The sequence below is a fragment of the Phycodurus eques genome, chromosome 12 (assembly GCF_024500275.1).
Source record: "Phycodurus eques isolate BA_2022a chromosome 12, UOR_Pequ_1.1, whole genome shotgun sequence".
NCBI lineage: Eukaryota > Metazoa > Chordata > Actinopteri > Syngnathiformes > Syngnathidae > Phycodurus > Phycodurus eques.
In genome coordinates, this window is record NC_084536.1 from 1,247,196 (window position 1) to 1,272,875 (window position 25,680).

The 25,680-nt window shown below is 47.9% G+C and overlaps 1 protein-coding gene across 2 annotated transcripts; it reads left to right on the forward strand.

Annotated features, from left to right (window-relative positions):
- The first annotated feature begins 16,243 nt into the window (after window positions 1-16,243).
- Window positions 16,244-24,169, forward strand: shox (shox homeobox). Of its 2 annotated transcripts, none has more exons than XM_061691826.1 (6): window positions 16,244-16,508; window positions 17,518-17,768; window positions 19,472-19,529; window positions 19,640-19,749; window positions 23,405-23,617; window positions 23,991-24,169. In XM_061691826.1, exons 1-6 carry the CDS (start codon window positions 16,271-16,273, stop codon window positions 24,078-24,080), a joined length of 960 nt encoding a protein of 319 aa, XP_061547810.1. In that variant the 5' UTR covers window positions 16,244-16,270; the 3' UTR covers window positions 24,081-24,169. The 2 variants fall into 2 exon arrangements, with proteins under 2 accessions (XP_061547810.1, XP_061547811.1); XM_061691827.1 differs by having other exon boundaries at window positions 19,661-19,749.
- Window positions 24,170-25,680: the final 1,511 nt, after the last annotated feature.

Below are 25,680 nucleotides of genomic sequence, written 5' to 3' on the forward strand. Positions count from 1 at the left end.
TTCCCAGTTAACGTGGATATTTGACTTCTAAAGCCGTCAATGGCAGTGAATGTGTGAATAAATCAATAAAAACAGTCTTTCACAAACTCTGCCTGGCTATGTAAACTTATGAGCACAATTGTACATACATGCAGTCATATGTACCCATGTCATATTGCAATGAAAGTGTAGGCTACACCTTTTTCATCACTTCCAGATGGCATACTTGAACGAAAGTGTATATCTTTTTCATAACCTCTAGATGGCGGCATACATTTATAAAATGTAAAAGTCTTTTTCATTTCCCCCTATACCTATGTATAATGCACACAATTGACTAAAAAAAAAAAAAAAAAATACACATTATACACGAGAAATTATGGTATTTCTTGAGTTGAATGATAGTTATGTTAAATGTAAAGCAACTTTGCATGATGCTTTTGTCATTTACCTCTAGAATAAGGAAAGAGTACTTTACTCTTTTTACAGCTTCATCTTAATGTGGTTACCTTCTTCTTCACTTGTATCACAGTTGAGAATGCCATTTCTACACCGTTTATCCTCTCGCGGTTTACCTTGTTTTTATCGGTACAGTACAATATAAAAACGAGTGAAAACACAATTTATTTTACGAAGAAATAACATTGTGTTTGCTGGCAAGGTCTTACCCTTTTCAAAATCAAGAGGCGATAGAGATCACGTAACTCTTAACACATCACCAGGGAGCTGTTTTTCATTGATCCACACCAACAATCGTTTCTCTCCCTCCTTGATCATTTGAAGTCGCTCCGTTAGCCACTCTGCTGCCTTTATTGCCCCTTTGTGTAAAGGTTTGATTTTGGGAAATCGGTTTCATGCGCAACGTAGCTATTGTTAAGTTGACTAGTCACGCCTGGAGAACGAGGCGCAAGGATGATGTAAACTGTTGATGTGTGACTTTGAAACTTGCGCCCAAATCTCCAGACGTGGCTGGCCGACTTGGCGACTTTGTAGATTTTGCCACACAAAACTGCGCAGTGAGATCACAAACATAAACACTCATGTTTAGCTAGTATTTCCCCCCCCCCCCCCCCCCATTTAGGCTTTCTAATAACACTATCGCGAGCAGTTTGCAGTTTCTGTGGAGACATACTGAGTGCTAATTTAGAGCAAAAAAAAACAAAAGATATTTGCAACGAGCAAATTTAGTTTAGACGAGAAAAAGAGAAAAAACAAGTGGCCTGCCGCGTCCGCGCCAAGACTGTTCGTGAACCGAAGCATAGCACCGAAAACGAGGCAATATTGTGTATTCAAGCAATCATTTCAAACAAACAATCAACATCACCGCGCAATCATTTTTGATGTCCTAAATATAGATTTCCTTGTAGTGGCTGTTTTCTTGAGTGGCTCCAACTAACCCGAGAAGAATTCCTTGAGTGTTGTAACATACGCAACCAATAAAGATGATTCTGAGTCTGATTCTGATTCTAACGTTACATGAATAACATCGCAACTGTGAACTATTTTGTGAGAGAAAAGGACGAATATAGAGACTAAAGTAGTATATTTTAGAGAAAAAAACGGTGTTATGTTATGAAAAATGTCGGACCTTTTTGAAAAAAGAGCAAAGTTAAAATGTTCCAACAGTCTTGATTCAAGAAAAAAGAAAAACATTGTCATTTGCTGAGAAGTTGTGTTGTTGTTTCCATTGAAGTTTCCTCCTTATGAAAAGCGGCGCATCGCATCGCATCGCATCGCTCGGCTGGCTGACACTCGTCTGCCGCCAGTCGACGGCGGAGGTCGCGCGGCAGTCGACGCCTGAATCCGCTTCCAGGCGGGGCGCCAGATGCGTCGCCGCCAGACGTCTGACAGGCGGGCGCGTCCTACCTGCCTGCCAAAGTCCAAACAACCCCTGAAGGCTGGAAACTGCAAAAAGATTGAAGTTCAGGGTCCGCCGGCGAGGTTGCGGACTTGTAAGGTGCGTGCGTGTCGTGCCCCTGTTGAGCCACTCATCATCTAAAACGAGATTTGTTTGAGCGAGGGCGGACGTTCTTCAATAAAGTTGCACTTTCTGGAATCATTCACGACCAGTGTTGGGAAGATTATTTTGCAAAAGGTGCTTACAATTACAAGTTACCCTGTTGGAAATGTCACAGTTGTGTAACTATTTCTATGAATTTCTTAAAGCAATATAACTCATTCATTAATAACTAATTATATTGGATGACATTTTGATGACATTTCTGCATTTGGAATGAATGCATCAACGGGAACCTTGGACGTTTCCTTGAATTAAAAGGGAATTAAAAGCATACGAGCATTATTTTGGAATCAACCACATACTTGTTCTTTATATATAAACTGTTAACAAAACATGATGATATGTAACTACACGATAAAAACGTGTTTGTTGCGTTGTACATATAAATATATACAGTACATATACGTATTTATACTGCATGTGTTCATTAAGGGGAAAACATGATTCCAGAATGACAAATGTGCACAATTTAGACACAATCGTCACATATGACAATCCAGATAAGTGAATGTTTCATAGAAAGTCTAAAATTATTGAGATGAAACTGTTCCAAAGTTCTTTTGTGTTCAAAAGTGTCAACTAAAAATGGAACCTTTTCAAAATTTCCGCCAGACAAATCGATTGCACCACAAGGTGGCGCTTCGAGGTCATCCATCCGTTCATTTTCCGGAGCGCTTCGCCTCACGCGGGTCGCGCGCATGCCGGCGCCTATCCCAGCTATCTTCGGGCTTTCCTCCTTAAGAGAACGGGTGAGAAGCTCGGTCAACCGGGAGGAGCTCAGAGTAGAGCCGCTGCTCCTCCGCATCGAGAGGAGCCACATGAGGTGGGCACGCCCCCCCCGGGAGGAGATCCCGGGGACGACCCGGAACACGCCGGAGAGACGACGTCTCTCGGCTGGCCCGGGAACGCCTCGGGATCCCCCCGGAAGAGCTGGAGGAAGTGGCTGGGGAGAGGGAAGTATGGGCGTCCCCGCTCAGGCTGCTGCCCCCGCGACCCGACCTCGGATAAGCGGAAGAAAACCAATGGATGGATGGATGGGAATTTCCAAAAGCAACTATAGCAATTACACATTTTCTCCCAGTAATGTCATGGATTACAATGACAAACATTTTTTTAATGAAATTACGTGATCTCGTTACATGTAATTAGGTACCCCCAACACCCAATCAATGCCCCCCCCCCCCCCCCCCACCCCTCAATGCTTTGCCCTACACACAGTAAGCGATGGAGGTGGAGAGAGTTTGATTCTAATTACAGATTTGGACCGCTGGTGCCTTTGCATAATCTGCTCATTACAGCCTACGGTGTGTGTGCGTGCGTGCGTGCGTGTGTGTGTGTGAGCCAAGAACAGCTGACACAAGTGTCCCATTTAGAATCTAAACACACAAAAAGCTGTTATTTCAATTGACCTCCATCACATCAAGCTGTCAATGATCTCAGCTCTCTCGCCTTTTCCTCTCCCGGCCGGGCGAGCCGCTATGCTAATGACCAAGTTTTGGGAGAGAAAGACAGAAAGGGGAGCCAAACGAGAAGCCGACGCATTTAGCCGGCCGGCGTTCCCGGCGGAGGCGAGGCAGCCGGCAGCGTTTATGGAAATGGACACAGCTGAGGAAGCACCCCCAAAACAAAAAAAGTCAGCAGAACTTTGGTGCAGACTCCTCTGCAAAGTCTCATTTCTACTCGCGAGCGTTGTTGTTTTTCTTGGCATTATTTGTTGATCATTGGATTTGTCAGTCCCGCGGTGGCGCTGGCAGGCACCCCCGGCCCGTCGCTGCCTCCTGATTAGCGGATGAGAGCTGTTTATGATTGACTCGCTCTACGCATCCATCAGCGCAACTCCCATGAATAAGCAATGCCTCGCTCTCCTCAATTCCACCAGAACGGCTGTCATTTATAGCCATAAACCCTATAAAGCGTCACTTGAAATACTTTCCTCGCCCTGGAAGTGTGTTTTTTTATAGCAGTCGTCACCATCAGTTTCACCTGCGCGTCGAGATGTTTTCACAGTTGTTTACTGCTGTCAGCCGCCGAATAAAAGCGAAGGTAAACGGAACTAATGGACCACGAACATCTGCATATCAGCCCGCTTTGAGCTTTTTTAATGCCGCTCATTCCCAATTTCCATTAGTATTCCCTTTTAGCGCGGCTAGCGGTTGCTAACAGTTTGCGCCGGCGGCGGCGGGCGGACGGACGGCGGACGGCGTAAGCGAACGTGACAGCCCGCTGGCGGAGCCGTTTAGCCCATTTGAAAACGTTTGCATTCTTCCCTTAGTGCGCCGCCGCCTCAGCTCCAGTCAAATTAGGATTGTTAACGCCAAAAAATGAAAATTCAAAAATAGAAGCCCGGCTCGGTCGGCGTGATGAGGGATTGCGGCTGACGCCTTCGCCGGCTACAACGCGTCACCCGTTTTCATGCTCGGAAACGACGCTCGGAAGCTTTTAGCCCGCGGGCTTGCGCGGAAAGGCCCACAAGTAGCTGAGAATTAGCGCCTGATTTGCACCTTTTGCAACATGCATTCTGGGAGAGGCGGGGCTTGGTGAGGAAACAACTGAGCAAAAAGCGGATTTGAGGAGAAACGTAGGCACTGTAATGACTGCAGTTGGAATACTTGTCCTTCCGTTTATCTCCACGGAGTCACAATGTACAATTTGCTAACAGAAATGCAGAAAAGTTGTCAGAAAATTGGAGGACAGTTGTTGTCTTATATGTCCTCACAATTCCAATTGTGTTCCTCGTTTTGATTGTGGCAACAACTGGGAAAACCGTGGAGCGTCGAAGGCATCGGTGTGAACGAGACGAGATGACGAACAACATCAGAGAAGATCGTGGCTCTTCTGGATTTTGGTCACAGTGTGTTTCATCTGTGAGGAGACTGAGGGCAGCAAGATGACGGAGTGCTGCAGTCAAGTGGAGACTACGGAGTCTGCTGTCGTAATTTGGACAAGCCAAAGACAAGCATCCACGGAGCGCTTCTAGGCAAGGCAAGCTTCCACCCGAGCGAGCGAGGGCATCCGGACGCACGAGGGGAGCGTCCGTGCGGGCGAAACACGAGGGGGCCCGGGCCCGCCAAGCGGGATCCCCCCGGTTCAGTGTTGCGTTAACTTGATTTCCCAAGTCGGTGACCCCGTTTGAGGGAAATCTGCCGCCGACACCTGCCTGCCATGGCAGCGCCTTCGTTCAATCAAGCAAGCGGGCCCCTAACAGCATTTGGCGGAAGGCGCCATCCATTCTCCTTCATTTGGATCAGCGCAATGAGACACGACACCGAGGGGCGCGCCACCCGCTTTTTGCCCCGCCGCCGTGTCGCCTTTCTGTTAGCGTATTTTCAGTGCATCTCACAAAACATGGCGACTAATGTCTTTCTCGGGCAGCAAAGATTCGCTTGCGGCCTTCCTGATGCCTCGTGTGCCGTAAATTACATGGAGTTGCCGGCAGAAAGCTTGGAAAATCAAACGTCTCTTCGCCTTTTCAAGTGCGAGGGCCTGTCTTTGCGCCTGTGCGCTTCGAGGCCGGTCAAGGAGCAGAGTCCTCCGTCCACCGGTGTGGACGCGCCGCACTTCTGGCAGCTCTTCAGCCTCCACTGTGCGCTCTGGTCTTGATTCAATTGGCCCAGTGAGCATATGCGCTCCTCTGCATCATAAAGCTCAATTAGGCTTCTTCTAATGTGATTTGAGGACGCCGCACGCGCGCGCCTGCGTGCGCGTGCTCAAGTCTCTCTCTTTGTTTTTGTTTTTTTTCACATGCTACGTATGAACATAGCTGAATAAATGTAAGCGGTGCAGACTTTTCATTGTCGACGCGGCCGCGGGTTCGACACCTGCGTGTTAGGGTGATTTTAATGACCGGTACTTTTCCAGCGGCGGCCGTGTTCCAGCTAACCCGAAGCGTGTTTGTTCAAATAGTCAAAAGTGAGATTTCATAGTTTTGTTGCTGTTTTGCGCTGACACGAGTGAACCCCGTCGGCTGCGAAGTGCAGCAGTCGTGCGGCGGCTTTGTGGCCCACTTTATTGCCGCGCTTAAAAGTGCGAGTCAACAGTTCAGCTGCTGCGTCGCCGCCCCTGCCGGCGCTTTGTTGACTGCTAAATATTGATGGCCATCTGGAGCGCCGCTCAGCTGCCGTCAAACTCGGGAGGCCCCGCCCTGGTTTTGCACCTGGGAGGCAGCGTCGGGCACGTCTGCACGTCGGAAGCCTCGGCCGCGCGACTTCGGCGGCTTGCTCGGCGGCTGTTTCAAACGAGCCTTTCGGGGCCCAACGAGAAGACGTCCGATCGGATGCGTCGACGCCGTCCGAGCGATTGTTCGGACAACGATTGAATTTGTTCCTTTTGGTCTATTTGTAAAAGTCCGTCGTCGCCAGAGGCCGAGGCGAGCGTCTTGTGTTTGTTTGTCATGCGACACCACGACGAGGAGGAAAAGTTCCCGTGTTTGGAAGGGGGAAGGCGGCAAATGTCAGAAGGCATCAGCGCGATTGACACTTTCAAGCAATTTTCTTTTCATCAAATGACAGTTATCCGGGTCAGATTGGAAACACGTGTTGTGTGAGAAGCGGCCTCAATCTGATTAGAGGACGACAATGACGCTGACTTGAAGACACAGCCGGGCTCTTTGTACTTTTCTTCATTATTCATGTCCTTCCTTAAGCGATGCTCTCCAACATTTGTTTCGCTCACTGTCCAATCAAATGCAAGTCCACTTAAGAACACAATTATTCAGAACCAGGCCCATTTTTTCTTTTTTTTTTCTTTGTTAAAGTGAATTTGTATCAGTTGAATGTTGATCTTTGAACTGGATAAAAAGAAAATCACGGGACAGTTTTGCTGATGTTTGGCATTTTGACAAAAGTTCGACCAAAACACAGCTTCGGTGAAAACTTCAAATTTTCGTCAGTGTTCGCAATAAACATAAACATTAGCATTGTGACATTTCATGACGAAGATAGCGCCATTTAAGATGAAACGGAAACGCATGCGTTAGTAACGTTCAAACACCAAATTCACTGATGTTTACAAAAACACGTACGATAGCATCACTCAAGACGAAATTGTCGTGTTGTTGCTAACGAAAACCCACCCGACAGGCAAAGCGAGGCAAATTGATTCCTATTGCGCATTTCATCCACAAGGTAACTCGATGTGCTTTACTTGATTGAAATCATTTAAAGCCAAAGTACAGAAAATTAGAAGACGGTGCAAGAAAGATCATTTAAAAGTGGAAATGCTCCACCATAAGCATGAGGAAAAACCTGGATTTTAAAACATTGATGCTTCCTGCTGAGTTGACTTGTGTTGGCAACTTTTTCCATTTGCTTTGGACTCTGTGCTCCACTATCTGATCTGAGTCTGCAGATCTCAAGAGCCCTACTGGGTTTATATCCCATGAGCATTTATTTCAGGTCATCAGGACCTAAACCATTTAGTGCGTTACAAGCCAGTAGCAGAACATTAAAGTCTGTTCTAAAGCTGACTAGGAGCCAGTGTAGAGACATTAGAACTGGATTCATGGTTTCTGACCTCTTTGTTCTGGTGAGAACCCGAGGTGCAGCATTCTGAATGAACTACAGCGGTTTAATGCTCTTTTGGGGGAGTCCAGTCAGAAGACCATTACAATAGTCAAGCCGACTTGAGATATAAGCACGGACGAGCTTCTCCTGGTGTACTTGGCACATGCGAGCCTTCACTCAGCTCACTCAACGCCGTTTTAGTAATTGATTTGATATTACTGTTGAAAGTCAGGTCGGAATCTATCAGGACACCAAGGTTTCGGACTTGGTCGTTGTTGGAATGTGCGGAACGCGCGCATTCTCTGAGTACCGTTTCAACGTTAGATTGAATTTCCGAAGGCACACAAGGAGAGGAGCGGAAATTGATTGTATTATATATAAATGTTAGACATTACATATCACAGTGGCATAGAAGTATACCTTTTTTCACAACCCCTAGGTACCAATATACATCGATCCAATGTGAAAACAAACAAACAAAAAATCATCTTCCTGATACATATGTACAACATGCATACTATCCATTTCTAATGAATTTGTTTTAGCAAAAACTAAGGAGTATTACACACGAAATTTTGGTAACAAGAAATGGTGGAGCTTGCTGATATTTCAAATAATTTCAATGGGGAAAATTCCATCCATCCATCCATTTTCTGAGCCTCTTCTCCTCACTTGGGTCGCGGAGAACTGTGAGGCAGACGCTCTAACCACCGTGCCGCCATGGGGAAAATTGATTTGGTAAATTTAGTTACAGACTTGGTCACGGAATTCTATAAACTGGTTAGTCAGGGTACCGCTGCAAGTACAAGACACAGAATTTCAATTTGTATTTGTATTTACTTTTTTTTTGGTTGGACTTTAGAATCGGCTGCATTTGTTTTCATCAATTGTTATTTGACTAACATTAGCTTTCAACTTTTTCTTTTCGAGTCGACACAGCTTTACAACGTAAACTTGCTTTTTAACACGGATGTCCGCTTGAACGTTTGAAAAGATACAAGAAAGGGTGCGACCTGTATTTCAATGTTAGGCGCTAACGGCAGTCGTCGCGCGAAACAGCAAAATGCTAATTGGTCATAAGAGGTTTGTGCGGGATATCAGAACGTTACATGGCAGGTGTGACGTAGCATGCAGTGTCTGGCCTCTTCTACAACGGCTCTCGCCGCCCGCATCAAAGGCGTCGCCATTCGAGCGGTTGGGCTCCTTCCAAAGCGGCCCGGCCTAGCCGGCGCCCGAACCGCTTCCAAATGAAGTGGCGGCGAAGACACGGCGTGCCGGGCGGGCGCCGGCTGGCTTGTTTGTGCTCTGTGTGGCAATTAAAAATAATTGGCAAGCGGTTTTTCCCCCCTGAAAATCTTCCAAGAGTGGCAGTGATGATCTAATGACGCTTCATTAGGCATGCTGAACGCTTCCAGCGCCATATGACACACGCAATTAGCCGCCATCACAGGCATTAGTGGGGGGAAAAATCATTAAAAAAATGCCCCGGCCAAGATGAGCGCTTCACTTAATGACCAATTCATTTGCTAATTGATTTCTTATTAGCGGCAGGCAGAAACGACTGTTTGGCCGACCGCTACCGCTAATTAACGGCGTTTACGCCATTAGTCAATCGCTTCATTTTCCCAGGAAAAACAACTTTGGAGATGAGGAGCACGGCTGCGGGCTTTTTAGAATTCTCTCTTTCATTTAAAGAATCGAAGAATAATACCTGCCGATTACGCGGGCGCGTCACGTGACCCGGTGAGCCGGGAGATGTGATTAAAAGATCAGAAAACTGCAAATGTGCTCCTAACCCTAACCCTTGCGCAGGTGAACAGGTCAATTGGAAACAGGTGAAGGAGTGGTGACTTGTTCACAAGTAAAGATGGAGCGAGCCGAGTTCGCCACTTTGTGTGTACAATGCCCTGAGAAACGGGCACAAATATTCCCAGATGGGCACCACAACGTCATCCTTCTTCTTCTTCTTCTTCTTCAGTGTTGCCACACTTCCCTTGAAAAAGTAACTTTGTTACTTCGCTGATTAACTAAGTTAGAAAAAAGGGAACTGTTTCGTTACTTTCAGCAGCTGTCAAGTGGCAGGAATATCACTTATCCACAGTACAAAAAAGCAGGAGCTTAACCGTACCCATGACTTGGTCATGCCCGCCACGCAAGTTCCAGGAGGACGTCATCGACGCGAAACAATAACTTCAATGTTAGCGGAGTTGAGGCCACGTTAAATGCCAACACAGTACAGTAAGTAACTCGACGTAAACAAGCACACCATTCCGAAACGTGAACGTGAGTGACACACACACACGCACGATTGCTCCCACCACAGTCGTTTTGATGCCAAGAGCGAGAAAACCTTATTTTCTTACTCCGTGACGTCAGGCGTGCAAGCGCGTTCAACCGGCTCACACACCAAGTTGAGAGTTGTCACTTTTCATTGCAAATATGATTGACGCTAAGTAGCGGAAGTCCTTCGGTGAGTCGGTCCTCACGCTCCGTCGCCGATTGATGATCGCGCACTCGGTATGAATCATTAACCCACAATGGATTGCGCATTGAACACGCCAGTTCATCTGTATTCTTTATGTGTAAATAAAAAACGTTTTCAGACAATTTCGTGTGAAAATGAAGCCAACGTACCTTTTTTGTGAAACACTGAAGACAACTTAGTCTCGAATGAGGCCAACTTTGAGATTTTGCGTCAATCCAAAACTAGTGAGTCATCAATACGTACGTTCACCTTTGAGATCATTTCGAGTCACCACCGAACATGACACAAAGTGCATTCTCTTTTCGAGACATCAATCAACGATTTGGGCTTCAAGAAGGCTGTTCGTCTGCTGTCACGAACGTGAAATCATTTCGTCTTCAATTGAGCGAACGTAAATATCGAGTCTTCGACGGTGCTGATGTACACGTTAAAAGAAAAAGACATCGGAACTTTTGCAGGGAGGCCCGAGCGGAAGAATCGATCGTCTCGCAACGACGCAGGACCGCAGGCGAGCCGCTCGCTACTCTGCCGCCTCCCGGACGGCCTTTTGCTCTCGCCACACCGTCTTGCGCGTTTCCGCTCGCATTCCTCGCAACACTCGCTCGTTCTTTGTGTCATTCTCTTCATTCCAACGCAACTTGCAGGAGTCTCGTCGCGTCTCTATCGAGTCTCTCGCTCGTAATGGAGCGACTGAGACAATGTAGTGTCGCTCCATTAGACAGCCTCCTCCTCCTACGCCCCCCCTTATATGGTACGACCCGCAAATCGAGACCCGTAGTGCAAAAGGGCCTCGTTGCTCTCCGAAGACGTTGTTAACGCGTCTGCGGGTCGGCTCCCCCTGCCAGGAGGGAACCCCGACCCCAAAATGCGCCACGAGCTGCGAGCGACTCTTCAAATCGGGGTCGGTTCCGCGTTCGGGGTCATCGGCGCCGACCCGATGCCGCAAAACGCGCCCGAGCCAGCCGAAATCATGCATGTGCGGTGCGCCCCTCCCCGAAAATGATCAATGTCCTGCTATTATTATTTATCCCCCAACGCGCCCCCCCACGCCGACTCTCTTTCATGTTGCCCTCTGGGAGCCCGACAAAACAGGGATTTGGACTGCAAATCAGGAGCTAAAACACCATGTGATCAGCCATGAATTATTTGCACTCCATTGATTTGGAGCAATTGTTGCTTTTCCCCCTGCGGAGTCTCCCACCGCAATGCCGCAGACCTTCTCGTATCGGCGGCCGGCGAAGCGTTTATCCTCTGAGATCGACGCTATTTCTTTTTTGGAAGAAGGACGACATATTACGAGCACTGGTGTCAATGTTCCTCTGAGGTTTCATTTGATCAAATGCTGTCACGGGCCTCGTACGGCCCACCTGCCGCTGATTCCGCACGATTCAAAAAAGATCATGAATGAATGGGGTGATGTCACCGGTTCGGGGGGAGATGCGAGTTTGATTTTGAAAGCCACGCGGACCGTCGCGTTTCCTCGACAAATGTCGGCCCGATTGGAGGAGGGAGGCGACATCAATTTCAGTTTTGTTTTTTTTCCCCGTCCTCGTTCCCCCACGTCGACAGCCGCCGACACGCAACAATCCCACGCGGCGGGCGCGTGCTCCAAACATCCCAGCTGCTTCCATTTCTTGGCGTACTTGGCGCTGGAAGCTTTGCTTCGACAGCAGAGGAGACTTTCGAACACGCAAACAGCCTTCAAATGTTTGGTTTTTTTTTTTAGAAATAAATGCAGCGCAAGATCCCTGCGGACCAGCCTGAGGACTCCAAACTGTCGTTAATGATCGCTAAAGATCAAATATATCAACAACTACAGAAATACACAGTATGTAGGCGAACATGTGTAGGCTGCAGGTGAAGAATACACATTGTTGTTGTTGTTTAAAACCTCTTCTTCCTCATGTCATTTTGAAATGGATCGACAACTACAGAAAGATATTGTCAGCCTTAAATGTCGGTGATAATAGACTGGATACAGGTGAACACGAGGAAGAAGAGGATGGAGCATTTAGACGTCAACGTCCCGATGTGTAAAGATGGAATGTATCAATCACTACAGAAAGAGATATTGTCGGCCGTAACTGATAACATATTCGGTACAGGTGAAGTGGACTCAAGTTTAGAGTCGAAAGTCGAAATGTTCCTCTCTGTTGTCGCGTGCAAACCAGACATATATCAACAACTGCTGAACTATACCGTAAGCTGTAGTTGACGAAATAGTGTACACATGACAAGTAAAGTATATGTAAGCGCAGCTCAAGACCCCCGCAGAGACGGTGGTTCATGAGAGCGAAAGCTGAATTGTATCAATAACGACAGAAAATGTACTGTCAGCTGTAGTGTAAAGTCCAAATGTATCTCCTCTTCGTCAGGCGTAAAGCTGAAATATATCCACAAGTAAGTACAGAAAGATTGCGTGTGATGACCTATACGGGGGCGGTGTAGAGGTTGTTTTTATTATTATTAGAATGATTGTGATTTGTTTCGAACATCTTCATGCTTGACTTCGTCCTCGGTCGGGAAGCGGAAATACATCAACAACTGCAGTCTATAAAATATCTCGCCACGTGTACGGTGTAGCGCAAGCTATAGCTAATAATAAAACATGGACAAGTCACATATTCTTAAGGATTTATGATTAGTTTTTTTTTTTTATGTTCATTCATTCCTCATGCGGAAAGCCGAATTTGATCAACGACTGCGGACACGTTCCAAACGTCAGCGATCCAAACCGCGTCGGGGCCCGCTTCGCGACAACCCGGCGCCGCACTCGGGACCGTCTCGAACGTCGGCGCGAGGGATTCAAAGCGGCGAATATCCGACACCAGGGCCGCTCGCAAGGTTGTGAGCCTGAGTTCATGTCACCGACAAATAATAGATTTGGTGTTTTTTTTCCCTGAAAATGTCACAGGGTGACGTTTAAATACCAGTTTCAAGGTACGTTGCAGAAACATTTGTTTGGGCCTGTCGGCCATTTCGGACACGATGCTCATCAGAAGCGGAAAAGTGTGATTGAATTTCTTGTCTGGGAGGGGAAACCGCCACTAAACATGATCAGGAGGTTGCAAAACGTGTCTGGGGGGGGAAGCCGCGGTCAGAAAGCGGGCGTCCGGGATCGAAGGCCAACAACGAGAGCCGAAGGAGCGGCAGATCGTCTTCAGGTCCTCGAATGCTGGGACAAAGTGCCCGACTCTGGTTCTTGGCCTTCGGTCCCGGACACCCGCTTTGGACCGCGCTGGAGCTTATTGCGGCTTCCCCAACCACATGTTGCGACCTTCTGAAAAGGTTTCGTAGGTGGTTGGTTCCCTTGCCAAAATTCTTGGGCCTCCGACAATGATGTCATTTCCAAAATGGATGCCAGGAGGAGGACAGGCCGAAGCGACATTTTTCGCTACCCCTCGTAAAAATCCGCTCGACGCTGCGAGATCGGCGATAGCGACGCTAATGTGCTCCGATGCTGATTTTCTAACATCGTGCGCCTGCTTTTTTTTTTTTTTTCGCCATAAGCGATTCTTTTTTTTTAAATGAGTTTTTATAGCACACAGGAAAGTCTGAATTTAGAGTTGCGTAGAGTCGGTTAAATGCGTTTCAAGCACGCGGTGGGAGTAAAACTGTGATGTGAACTATGACCTGCCAGATGATTATTATTATGTACAACGAGCTGCGTGACATCTGTCTTTAGAATTGCATAACGGCCCGTTGAAAAGCTCACGTGGCCTACACGTGGCCCCTGCGCCGTAGGTTGTCCACCGCCGCCAAACTCCCGATTTCTTTTTTTCGTTCCTTCGACGAGCGCTGACGTTCGGTTCCGACGGGCGGAGGAGGAGGAATTCCTCGGCGCGCTCGCAAGCTGCTCGGCGGGGTCACATCCGCGTGTGTTCGTTGGTTTCGGAGGGCGGCTGAACAAAGGCCAACATTTAGCGTTGCACTGCACTGCACTGGGGGGGGGGGGGGGGGGGGGGGGGGGGGGGGGGGGGGGGGGGGGGGGGGGGGGGGTCTGTTGAATTTCAATTTGAAAAGGTGTCAAATGCATTCAAGCATTGGATGATTTTCCGGCGTGCAACTGGACACGAAGCACTTTTTGCTTCGAGTGTGTCTGCGCCGCTCATCATGACGCATTATAACCAAGTCATGATATCGGAATTCACTATGAATTTGGAAGAGTCGACCGAAATCCGATTGAGAACACAAACATTCAACCCATTCCATTACAGATATTTGTCATGAAGTATGATTTCATCTTTCATTTTTTTAAAAAAAATATCCGTGCCATTTAAATCATCGTTTTTCTGTATTCATACATTAGGGCGGGCGTAATTATAATTGGATATTGATAGGCATAACAACAACAACAACAATAATAATAATAATAATAATAATAATAACAATAATGATGAGAAGACGTGCGGCAGCAGCAGGAAGAAGGAAGAAGGAAGAAGGTTGCCGAAATTAAAAAATACGACAATGGAGTCTCCTCGAAGCATTCTGCACAAGAAAAGAAGAGTTGAAGGTGTGGCGTTCACGTCCGCTTCAGGTGGCGGCGGGCGGGCGGGCCTTCAAGTTGATCGCATTTCATTTCACATGCATCGGGAAAATGGAATAGCGTCAATCAAGTCGAAGCACGATTGTTACCTTTTATCGACGTCGATTTGAGTGCTTAACCTTTTCGTCGGGTGTTGCTTCGAGCGCGCGGGCGACACAAGCTGCGGCTGCGGCCGCTGCGGCTGCTGCGGCGCCTTTAAGAGCATTTAGTAACAGCGGCAAAATAAAACCCAAACACCAAATCATTTCAAAAAGGTGTTTCTGCGTGTCTGACGTCCGAGCGCGTCGTGAGACGGCAGCAGAGGAGCCGCGACCGGAGACGTCGCGTGCGTGCTGGCGGGCGGGCGCGCGCGCGCCCACGGTGGCGGACCCGCGCGAGCGCGCGCCTCTGCCGGCCTTTTCGGCGCGCGCGCGCGCGCGATCGAAGTCCACTTCGCGCAAGCGACATTTATCACACGCGCACACATAATAACGCGTGCGTGCGTGCGTGCGTGCGTAGCAAATTGACCGCCAACTACAAGGATTCACGCCAACAAATATGAAATTCTTGACGGATTCTCTTCGCATTTGAACCTTTCGACGTTGTGTCCTTTCATAAAAATGTGCGATAGAAACGCAAAAGCACGAGGACGAATCGATCGACACAAATCCCAACAATACAAAGAAACTATTTGCTGTTGTACATTTGACAAAATGACGCAGAAAAAAAGGATATTTTCCCAAACGATTTGAAGAAAACTTTACAAACATGACACGAAGCAAAGATGCATTCGGTGCAGGGTTGGGTCTTTAGTTCAGTCACATCGCAAATCAAGTAGATTGAACGCTCCGTATGGAGATAAACGTGACGAAACGTTCAGTAAAACAATGAAATAGCGACGGCACTCATCGGAATAATACAGCCGCCAAATAATATTTACAAATGAAGATGTTTGGTTATTTTTAGTTTTAGTTTTAGTTTTAATAATGATCCTGATGGCGCGCGTGCGCAGTGGCTTCCCAATAAAGATCGAAATCAAACAGCTAACAATTCAAATGTTTGTGGACATTTTGCTGTTATTTAACACTTATGTTTTAATGACCTTGCAGCATGAAAAGAGCCACGGTGGGCATTTTCGATGAGCCCCCCCCCCCCCCCCCCCAAATTGAATCCGTTAAGCGCCTCTATCAGTTCATCGTTGATTAGTGGAGTTTAAAAAAAGGAAATCAAGAAATAAAAAAGCGAGACAGAGAGGAGAGGAGACGAGGAGAGGGTGGGTGTAGTTTGTGTGTGTGTGGGGGGGGGGGGGGGGGGGGGGGGGCTTTAATTGCACCGCACGCACACGCACGCAGAGAGGAAAGGGGGCGGTGGTCTGCAGCCGCTATAAATAGCGGCCTCTCCAAAAACTCCCAACAGCAGGAGCCATCTCGCCTCCTCGCCTCCTCGCCTCCTCGCCCCCTCGCCTCCTCGCCTCCTCGCCTCCTTCCGTCCTCGTGCGAGGCAGCACGGAGCCCTCGCTGCGCCTGGATTGCTTTCTCCATTTGCATTCTTTCTTTTTTGCTCCTTTATTTTCCATTTCGCCAACGCCGGGAGGAGCAGAGGGATCGGGGTGAGTGGGGGCTTTTTTTTTTTTTTTTTTTTTCTCCTTTCCTTCCTCCCCCCCCCCCCCCCCAACCCACAGCCCCCCCCCCCCCCACCCGTACCCGTACCCATACCCCCACCCCGCCCCACCCCACCCCGACCGAACGGAAGTGCGAGTCATGGAGGAGCTGACGGCGTTCGTGTCCAAGTCGTTCGAGGCGAAGAGCAAAGAGAGCAGCAAGGAGGCCATCACGTACCGGGAGGTTCTGGAGACCTCCGGCCTGGGCCGCCACGGGAGCCCCCCCGCCGAGCACGACTTGAGCGAGGCCGCGCACTGCCCGCTGCACGTCTACAAGGAGCACGTGGACATGGACAAGGACAAGCTGAAGGACTTCCACGTCGCGCGGCCCGCAGAAGGTCAACCGAAACGAACACACGACAATCGCAATCGCAATCGCAATCGCAATCGCTCGATGACTTCGCATTCGTCGCCAAAACCGCGACCGAACTCGAAACTTCGCTGCTTCCCACGCGTGGAACCGAGGACGAATGTTCATCGTCTCAACCTTTTTGTCGCCCTCCGGAAAGAAATGCACGTGAACGGCCAAACAAGCACGCGCTCATTGATTTTGTTACATCGAAATGGGGAAAGAAGGTTACGGCTCAACATCGCTGCGCATATGTCATATGTCATTTGTATGATTTTGGAAGAAAGTGGAACCAAGTTCGAAATTCGAAATTCGAAATGAGCGGTCATAGAACATCCATGTGAGAACTTATGGGATTCTTTCCTGTCCGGCTATATTTCTAGTTCTGTGCATTGACAAACAACAACGACGCGTTTTTTTGGGTTGCGCGAGATTCAAATGTGAGCGCCCGGCGTCATTTGCCACTTTTCCCCCCCCTGGAAAATAATCTTCTGCCTTTGAACGCAAACGCGGAGAACATTTTGCAAAAGCGGGACGGATACGATCGCTGCTGCCATTTGCAAGTAGCCGCGCTCCTTATTTGAAATGGTTCGACACAACCGAAGAAAAATGGAACAATTGAGTTGAAATGATCGGAGAATTGTTTTTCTATATTTCTATGCGTGCAGTAATTCAAGCGAGTTGTAAAAAAAAAACAAATATATATAGTGGAAGGATGAAAATGAGCACGATAAATCGTCATTTAAAAAAAATAAAATAATGCGGCGCATCAACACAGCGGCGTTATTTGCTCACTGAAAAATGCGCGAATATAAAACAAAATTCATTTTGTTGGCCAGCCTGAAACAACGAGCGGCTTTATTTTTTCGCATCCAAAATTCTATTTAGCTCAGCAACGAATAGCGGCCCCGAGTGTGTGTGTGTGTGTGTGTGTGTGTGTGTGTCAAATTTCGCAGTAACGCGTTTCCTAATATTAACAAGCGATGTCGCCGGCGCAGGCATCTTCGAGTGCGGCAAGGACAAGAACGGCGGCGGCGGCGGCGGCGGCGGCGGCGGCGGCAAGAAGGACGAGGTCAAGTCGGAGGACGAGGACGCGCAGGGCAAACTCAAGCAGCGCAGGAGTCGCACCAACTTCACGCTGGAGCAGCTCAACGAGCTCGAGCGCCTGTTCGACGAGACGCACTACCCGGACGCCTTCATGCGCGAGGAGCTCAGCCAGCGCCTCGGCCTCTCGGAGGCGCGCGTGCAGGTGCGGCGGCGGCGGCCGACGAGCGCAAATGTGCAAAGACGCCCGTCTCGCCCTTAAAAAAAACACCAAAAAAACAAAAAAAAAGATCATCAGCTGACATCGTTCGTTGCGTTCGACGCGACAAAATCACAAATCGCGCAAGTAACCGGATGACGTCGCCCGGGTTTCCTCGCTCCGAAACCGCAGAAGCATCCAAAGACGCAAATGCGCAAACAATAATCATCACCTTCGAACAGCAACATGATTCTAATGCGCTAAACTGACGTCATTTTCCTCGAAAATAATCAAATCTTAAAGGTGAGTTGAGCACGTGTTCGAATTCAATCAATTCCAAGGATTTTTTTTCAGCGCCCTTATTTATTTGGATTGATTTATTATATTTCTATCAATGGAATTTACACTCGCTGCTTTCGCAAAACGGGCATCTTAAATGACACTGAAATGTTGGATTTTCTTTTCGACTTTCCGTGAAAAAAAACCAGGACACGTTTGCATGAACGAGGCGTGATGGTGAGGGTTGAAGTCTGCGAGGCCATTGTGGTGCTGCTGCTTCAGCTGCGCAAAGGACCCGCTCGGGGCAATTTTGCTTCCCTCCCCCCGAAACCCAAAAGCAAATTCTCGTTCTTGCTCCTCGGTGCACTTTTGGATGCAATCGAAAGTTACGAGAGGCTGCCGCTCGTTCGTTCGGCGCGAATACGGGGGCTCGTGCCCAATGAAATGTCAAAGAAAAAGAGACACGAGATGGGATGAGACGAAATTAGGGCGCGTGACTGAGTGGCCTCGAATGACGCAAAAAAGTCGCAACCAAACAATAGGAAGCATCTTTCAATTCAATGTTTTGCACTTCGCTTGGCGAATCGTTGCTCGATTGCGACATCGTCGATCGGAATTCATTGCGGGGGTACGAGGGGGAGGGGCTACCGTAGACGACAAACGAGCTTGATGCAGATTCATAATCGCACAAGAGCGCTGGGCAAAACTTTCCCGGTTCGATTTGGCCACAGATCCCAAGTAGACGCCGTTTCAAATGAAAATTCCCCTACCCCCCCCCACGAAAAAAAAAAAAAAAAAACGAGGCCACAATGTTTAGAAAATACCAACAGGTTGATTTTGTTAACATTTGCAAGGCTACTCATTGGCGAAAGGTCATTTTCATTTCACGTGAGTGTGTACACGTCAAGTTTGGACACACTTCACTCAACAAAAGAACAAAAACGCTTCGAACCTTCCGCTGCAACTCATTCCAATCACAATCAATTACAATGTAATAATATTGTAATTGTACTGCCCAACGTCTTTACATGCATGTTAAACATTTGTTGATACATTCTATGAAGCATTTTAGCAAGCACATTTTTTTTCTACATCCACGTGTGGCCGCATATTTATTAGGAATATAATATGAAAATATAAAACGTGTCGACGCTGATGCAATTGTGGAACATTTTTGTGCGGTTTGAAGGCACATCCAAATTTGAAGAGTTTCAGAGTTTTGGGCCGGTGAGCCAAAGGTTCCCCTCCAGGGACTTCAAAAAAAAAAGAAATTATATCAAGAAAGAAAGAAAGAAAGAAAGAAAGAAAGAAAGAAAGAAAGAAAGAAAGAAAGAAAGAAAGAAAGAAAGAAAGAAATACTATCATGTTTGTGAGTCATCTTATTTTTTGCTCTCTAATTGTGAATTTGCTTTTCCCCTCCCCAACCGCAGGTTTGGTTTCAAAACAGGAGAGCAAAATGTCGAAAACAAGAAAACCAGATGCACAAAGGTAAACGTGTGCTTTTGGGCCTCTTGCAACCGCGAAGCGCAGTGTGACAAAATTGAAGACAAGTGCTCCCTCCCATCTCACGTAACGCCAACTGTCTGGCTGTCTGACAGACATCTTTCCCTTCTCTCCAGGGGTGATCTTGGGCGGCGGCAGCCACCTGGACGCCTGCAGGGTGGCGCCCTACGTCAACATGGGCGCCCTCCGGATGCCCTTCCAGCAGGTAGGCCGGCCCGCCCGCACCCGCGAAACCTCAAGCGCCGCCCAAAGTGGCGGGAAGTCGTCGCCGCCGCCGCGTGTACGTCCCGCCACTCGAAACTTCCCGTCGCTTGTATCGAAAAGCGACTTGCGGGTTTTTCAAGTCACGAGCCGTCATTCGGTCGTTTTGAGGTTTCGGTTTTTAGCCATTGCTCGAGTGAGTTTGGGTGCTTTTTGGAAGCAAGCCGCCGCGACATGAATATGAAAATCAATCTGCAATTGGTGAACGGCGACACAGCGAGGAAAAAAAGCGTCTACTGAGACGTAGCCATGAAATCAACACTTTTGGGCCTTTATTTCTCTGCGTATTTTGCCTTTCTGTTGCAATGTCTGTCCGTTATTGATTATTGTTCGGGGGTGTTGTTGATTTTTGTTGTCGCGCACGTCCACTTTTGATTGACGAGCGGACCGAGCGGCGATTTCCCTTCGCTCCGGCTACGTTCCGCTTCCTGTTCTGTAGTCATCGTCACACTGGTGATGACAGCCCTACACACAATGGAAAATGGAAGTCGTTAGGAAATAAAATGGGCGGGGGAACCAACAATTGTCGGAGGGGATGTAGATCGATCGATGACATTTTATTGACTGAGCACTTTTCAAATAGTGTAATGCTCCTCAAAGTGCTTTACAAAGTGTAAATCAATCACCTCATCCACACACACGCGCGCGCAGGTTAAAAATAATCATGTAATACCCAATCAATGAGGCCGGCGGACATATCGAAGTCGCTCGCGTTTCTTTCACCGCCTCGTTCTGTATTTAATAAGGGTCCCCGCGGCGACGTCCGATGCTCCCGGCGCGCACCGATCGCCGCGTCCTCTTCCGCAAGTAGAGACTATTTGCCTCGCTTTGAAAGGGAACGAGAGGAGCCGCTTCGATCGGACGGGCTTGGAGTCGGGCGTGGCCGCGCCCGCGCCAGCGCAGGCGTCCCGCTTTTAAATGCGCCGATGCACGCCGGTCCGCCCAACGACCAAAACGAGATCTTGTCCGCCACCTTGCACGGTTGGACGAACATTTCCTTCGCCAAAATGTTGTCTAACAGCCTGCGGCCCCAAAAATGGTCGGGGCCATTACCCCTACGCCCCCCCCGCCGTTTGACGCCCCTGAACGCAAAACAACCTGCCCGGCTGAAAAGCTCGTAAAGGTTCAGCTGCATTTTGCCAAATAGAAAGAATCTATCCCCAAACTTGTAGTTGTTTCGTCTTTCTCTGAAACACAACAAGAAGATTTTGGAAATATGGAAATAGCTGTTTTTCATGGGACAGTTGGACCATCTGTTTTTTGTTAAGGTGCTGCCACCACCCTCCCAAAAAGTGATGTCATGTACTTTTTAATCAGTCGGTCACAATGTTTGTTTGCCCTTGAGGTGCGTAGCAACGCTAAGTGCTAACAGTGTCCAACTTCCACTTTCATTTGCAGCACTTCAGGATAAAAAAGGGTTGAAAACAAACAAACAAACAAACAAACAAAAAGGTACGCGGTCAAGCGAAAGATTCTATTTGCGTTAGAAATACAGAGCACAAAATAGGTTCCCGCTTGTTCATGTGCCGTTTGAGACAAATCACAAACGGCAACGTCGTCGTCTTCTTTTTCTTTCCTTCTTCTTCTTCTTCTATGTCTAATGGAAATCCCCTAGGTTGTTTATATCTGTTCATTCGATACAAAAAAAATATCGACTTCCTCTTCTTCTCCGTTTTTAGCACACTCTTGGTTTTCACCTCCTTCTTTTACCAAATCATTACCAGAATGCGAAAAGGGATACGCTGCGCCCCTGACGGCCTCTTTTCTCTCTTTGACTCAGGAATATGTCTTGAGAAATCTTTATAACTCCAAATATGTCAGCATCCTTTAAGTGCAGAAAATTGTTTATTTATGCAATGGAATACATAATCAGCATAACAAGACGGCATATTTATAAAAGCGTATAACGGCGGACTGAATTAAGCAAATCCAGAATCACTTTGATTCCCGACGATGCTATTGGATATGCGTGTGTGTGTGTGTGTGTGTGTGTGTGAGAGAGAGAGAGAGAGATTCATTCACTTTTAGAATAACTGACAATAAATGAAATGAAAGAAAAAAAAAGGGTCTGGAGGTTGCGTTGAGGCTTGTGGCTATTTTCTTTGAAAACACGCGGAGCAACAGCTTTGAGGGGCCAACGTTTGAGGTTCCGTTTGAATTGTTTCACACTGCGAAGCCTAAGCTCATCACGCACACGCGCACACACTTGTTCCTGTGAAAAGGCTCTCAAGCAGTTGCCATTGCGGGCTCGTTCGAGGCGGCGACCCCAAAATCTTCCGATACGGCGATCACTTCATATTTGATATTCTGGAGGGAAAAAACATCTGCGATCATCGTTGCATCGTCACATCTATCAGCTGTTGGAAAAACCTCAACAAACATTCTTGCACTTTCAGCATCCTTAACCATTCAAATATTCAAATGAGTCAATGCAAAAACATACTTTCCTCATAAAAATATAGTCCGCTGAGAATCAGTGGGAAAATCTCAAGTGAGTTTTGCTAATTAGTTTTAGTTTGCGAGAGAGCCGTGGGAAATGGCCCAACGTCCCTAAAAGGGCCGCTTCAAACCGAACTTTCATCATTTTTGCGGCTTTTCGGCAAATTTGCGGCTCTCAAGTTGAACAGGCTTCGAGCAATTTGCAACGCATTCCGCGCGGCGCTACGGAGCCACTTTTGACGCTCGCGTCTACGACCTCCGCCGAATATTATTGATTATATTTCAGACACATTTTCTCCAGGACGAAACTTTTGAGTATGGGAAAGCCCGACAAATGTCGATTTATCGGCTCTACGAATTTCCACGACGATGATGGAATTTGGAGGGCTCGGCACAGATCCGGTCCAGTTTTGGATTGGCCTTGAGTCAGACCAGGCCTCCTTCCACTACAGCCGCCTGTACTCACAATAACATGCAACACTATTTAAAATAAATAAATAAATAAAATAAAATTAAAAAGGGGGGGGGGGGGGGGGGGCGGTCATGGTGGTGGGGTAGACTGAAAAGTGTGCATGTTGAAAAAATGTGTGTGTGTGTGTGTGTGTGTGTGTGCGATGCCCCTCACATGACTTCCACCGCTAATTGTTTCCATTTTGTAGCGATTTTATGGAGCCTATTCAAAGTCGCAAAGAAACTTTTGCTAACTCAAAAGAGCAACGACATTTGTCTTCATGTGCTGCGTAAAAACAATCCCGTTTCATCGGCACAGACGCTTTCTCCCACTTCCTGCTGCGTCACGGTCCGATTTGGGAACGTTCGTTGTTGTTGTGATTTTGCTTCTGAATGTGGCGATCTGTTGAGTGCAGGGGTGGATCTATTCCAGAGGGGTGCCACCCCAAAATGACCCCTTCAGGAGCAATCTGCGCTGTAGCACTTGTTCCTAGCATGATACACTTGCAGCCAAAAGTCTGGACACGGTTTCTAATTGAATAGCTGAGACAGCGTGTCCAAACTTGTGACCGGTCGAGAATAAACAACACGCTTGATGGATTGGTTTTAGCGTGTTTGATGAATGAATGAAAATGTGTGTGCACGCAGCCCTCGGCGCAAAAGTTGGCAAATCTGCAACTTTGTTGTTGTTGTTTTGTCAACTCTCACAGGTCCAAGCGCAGCTCCAGCTGGACGGCGTGGCCCACTCCCACCCCCACCTGCACCCGCACCTGGCCGCCCACGCCCCCTACCTGATGTTCCCGCCCCCTCCCTTCGGACTACCGATCGCCTCGCTGGCCGACTCGGCCTCGGCGGCGGCGGCGGTGGCGGCGGCCGCCAAAAGCAACAGCAAGAACTCCAGCATCGCCGACCTGCGACTCAAGGCAAGGAAACACGCCGAGGCTCTGGGACTCTGACCCCAGCGGGGCGCCCCTCCCCACCTTTAACCCCCCTCCGGCCCCGCGGCCCGTAACGGCCTCCCGCGCAAGACTGAGCCTGTGAAACGGCCGTGACGCTCGCAGTTAAAACTAAACGCAAACGCCGAGCGAGAAAGGGGCGAGTCGGAGAGCGGGAATATTTTCTGGGGGGAGGAACAGTCGGAGGAAGACTTTTTTTTATTTTTATTTTTTTGAACCAAAAAGGGAGGAGGGGGAGCCAGAAAATTGTCACAAAAGACCAGCTGCCAAAACAAACCACTTTTCCAGCGAAGCGCTAATGAAATACCAATGAAGTCACCTCTTACTTTTCGCCCAACAGGCAGGACTTCTGCGGGGCCAGTGGCTCCGCCCCCTCCAGGCACAGCTCACGTCCCAGGGAGCGTACAAACACATGTGGATGTCTGTCTGAGGGCCCGGCGCACGCCGAGGACGTTAGCGCCTTTTAAAGCGGCGGGCGACGGGCAGAGTTGAGGACGGTCGGGTCGGGTCGGGTCGGGGTGGGGGGGGGGGGGGGGTAAGGTAGGGGGGGGGGGAGGTTGCGCCTCGACATCCCCCCGCTCCTGGCTCCTGACCTCCTCTCTGGCTCGAACAATTTTAATCGCAACCACTGCGTCCGCCGTGCACGGAGGCCTTCCTGAAAAGCTTCCCGAAGGCCTCGCTTGGCTTCTCCTTACGGACTTGTGACGTAACAAACGCAATGACTTCCACGACTTTTTTTGTTCAATTGTCATTTGGATTGTTTTTCCGGACTCGGTCCCGCTCCCGTCTCGGACTTTTGTTTCTTTCTTTCCCGGGTGAAGAAGTGAAGATGGCCTTTGCATTTCAGGTCTCGTATGTTGTGGGTGTTTACAAACGGCACTAAAAGCAAGATACTACTTTACTAAATTTAAAAAAAAAAACCCACAAAAAAAAAAAACCATTGAGTCAAAAAGAAAAAGAAAACAAAAACAAAACAAGGATTAAGGGTATAAATGCGTTGTACAGTGCCTAACAAATATATTTGCCCGTCAACCGACGTCAAGTTTGGCATAGGTGCCCGAAATGTGTTGCTAGAATAATAAAAAGAAACATTATAAAGAAGCTCCTCAAGAAGATGAGATTTTTTGATGCTAAACTATCATTATTATTGTTATCCATGAATTTTCAAACAAACTGAAGTATTTATTGATGAAGACTATTTTGAGGACAAATGAGTTTTAGTGTTTGAACTTGTTTGCTTGATGCCTTGACGAGCGTTTCCCCTCAAATTTCATTCGAAAATGTGAATTGAGCTCAGAAATTCCTCACTTCACCCCAAAATCTGCAAACATGGAGACGTCGCTTGACGATGCTGGCCGGTTGTGCTTTGTCAAATACATTTGTTAGGCGCTGTATTTTCATTTTGGGTTTTTGTAATTCTGAAAATATGAAGGCATCAGTCAAACTGAAACGCAATGGTGTGCAGTTTAAGTGCAATACTGTAAATAGCGAAAAAAGGTTCAACAGCTAGCAGTTAGTCGATTAAAGAGACGCGATGATTTTTGGTTGTTATTTTTTCCATGCACTGTTGGGAGTTTCTACTTTGTCCGCCGTCCGTGTACATTTTGTCGCGTTGGAGAACAAATTTCCCTCAAGCCCCCGTGTCGTGCGTTGCGCTCAAATCGCATTCGTGACAATCGACCACTCTCAAACTCAGCATCGGCATTGTTTGCAAAACGATGAGCTTTACTTTGCATGTCGTGTGGGACATTCATCGGCAAGTGGACAAAATATTCGGGACATTTTCCAAACTGCTGTCAGAGACGTGTGGGCCCCTCCCTCGCAAGGTCTACATGCCCCGCCCACCTTCTCTCGAATCCTCCTTTGCAATTGTTCACGTCTCCAATTAAATTAAACAATTGTGTGTTTTATTTATTATTTTTGTCTGAAATGAAAGCGTTGAACTACGAGTGTGCATTTTGCCGTACGCTTCTTTTGCATTTATTTTGTGTGGCTTTTTTTGGTTTAGGGGCACGGCTGTGGTGCGTTGT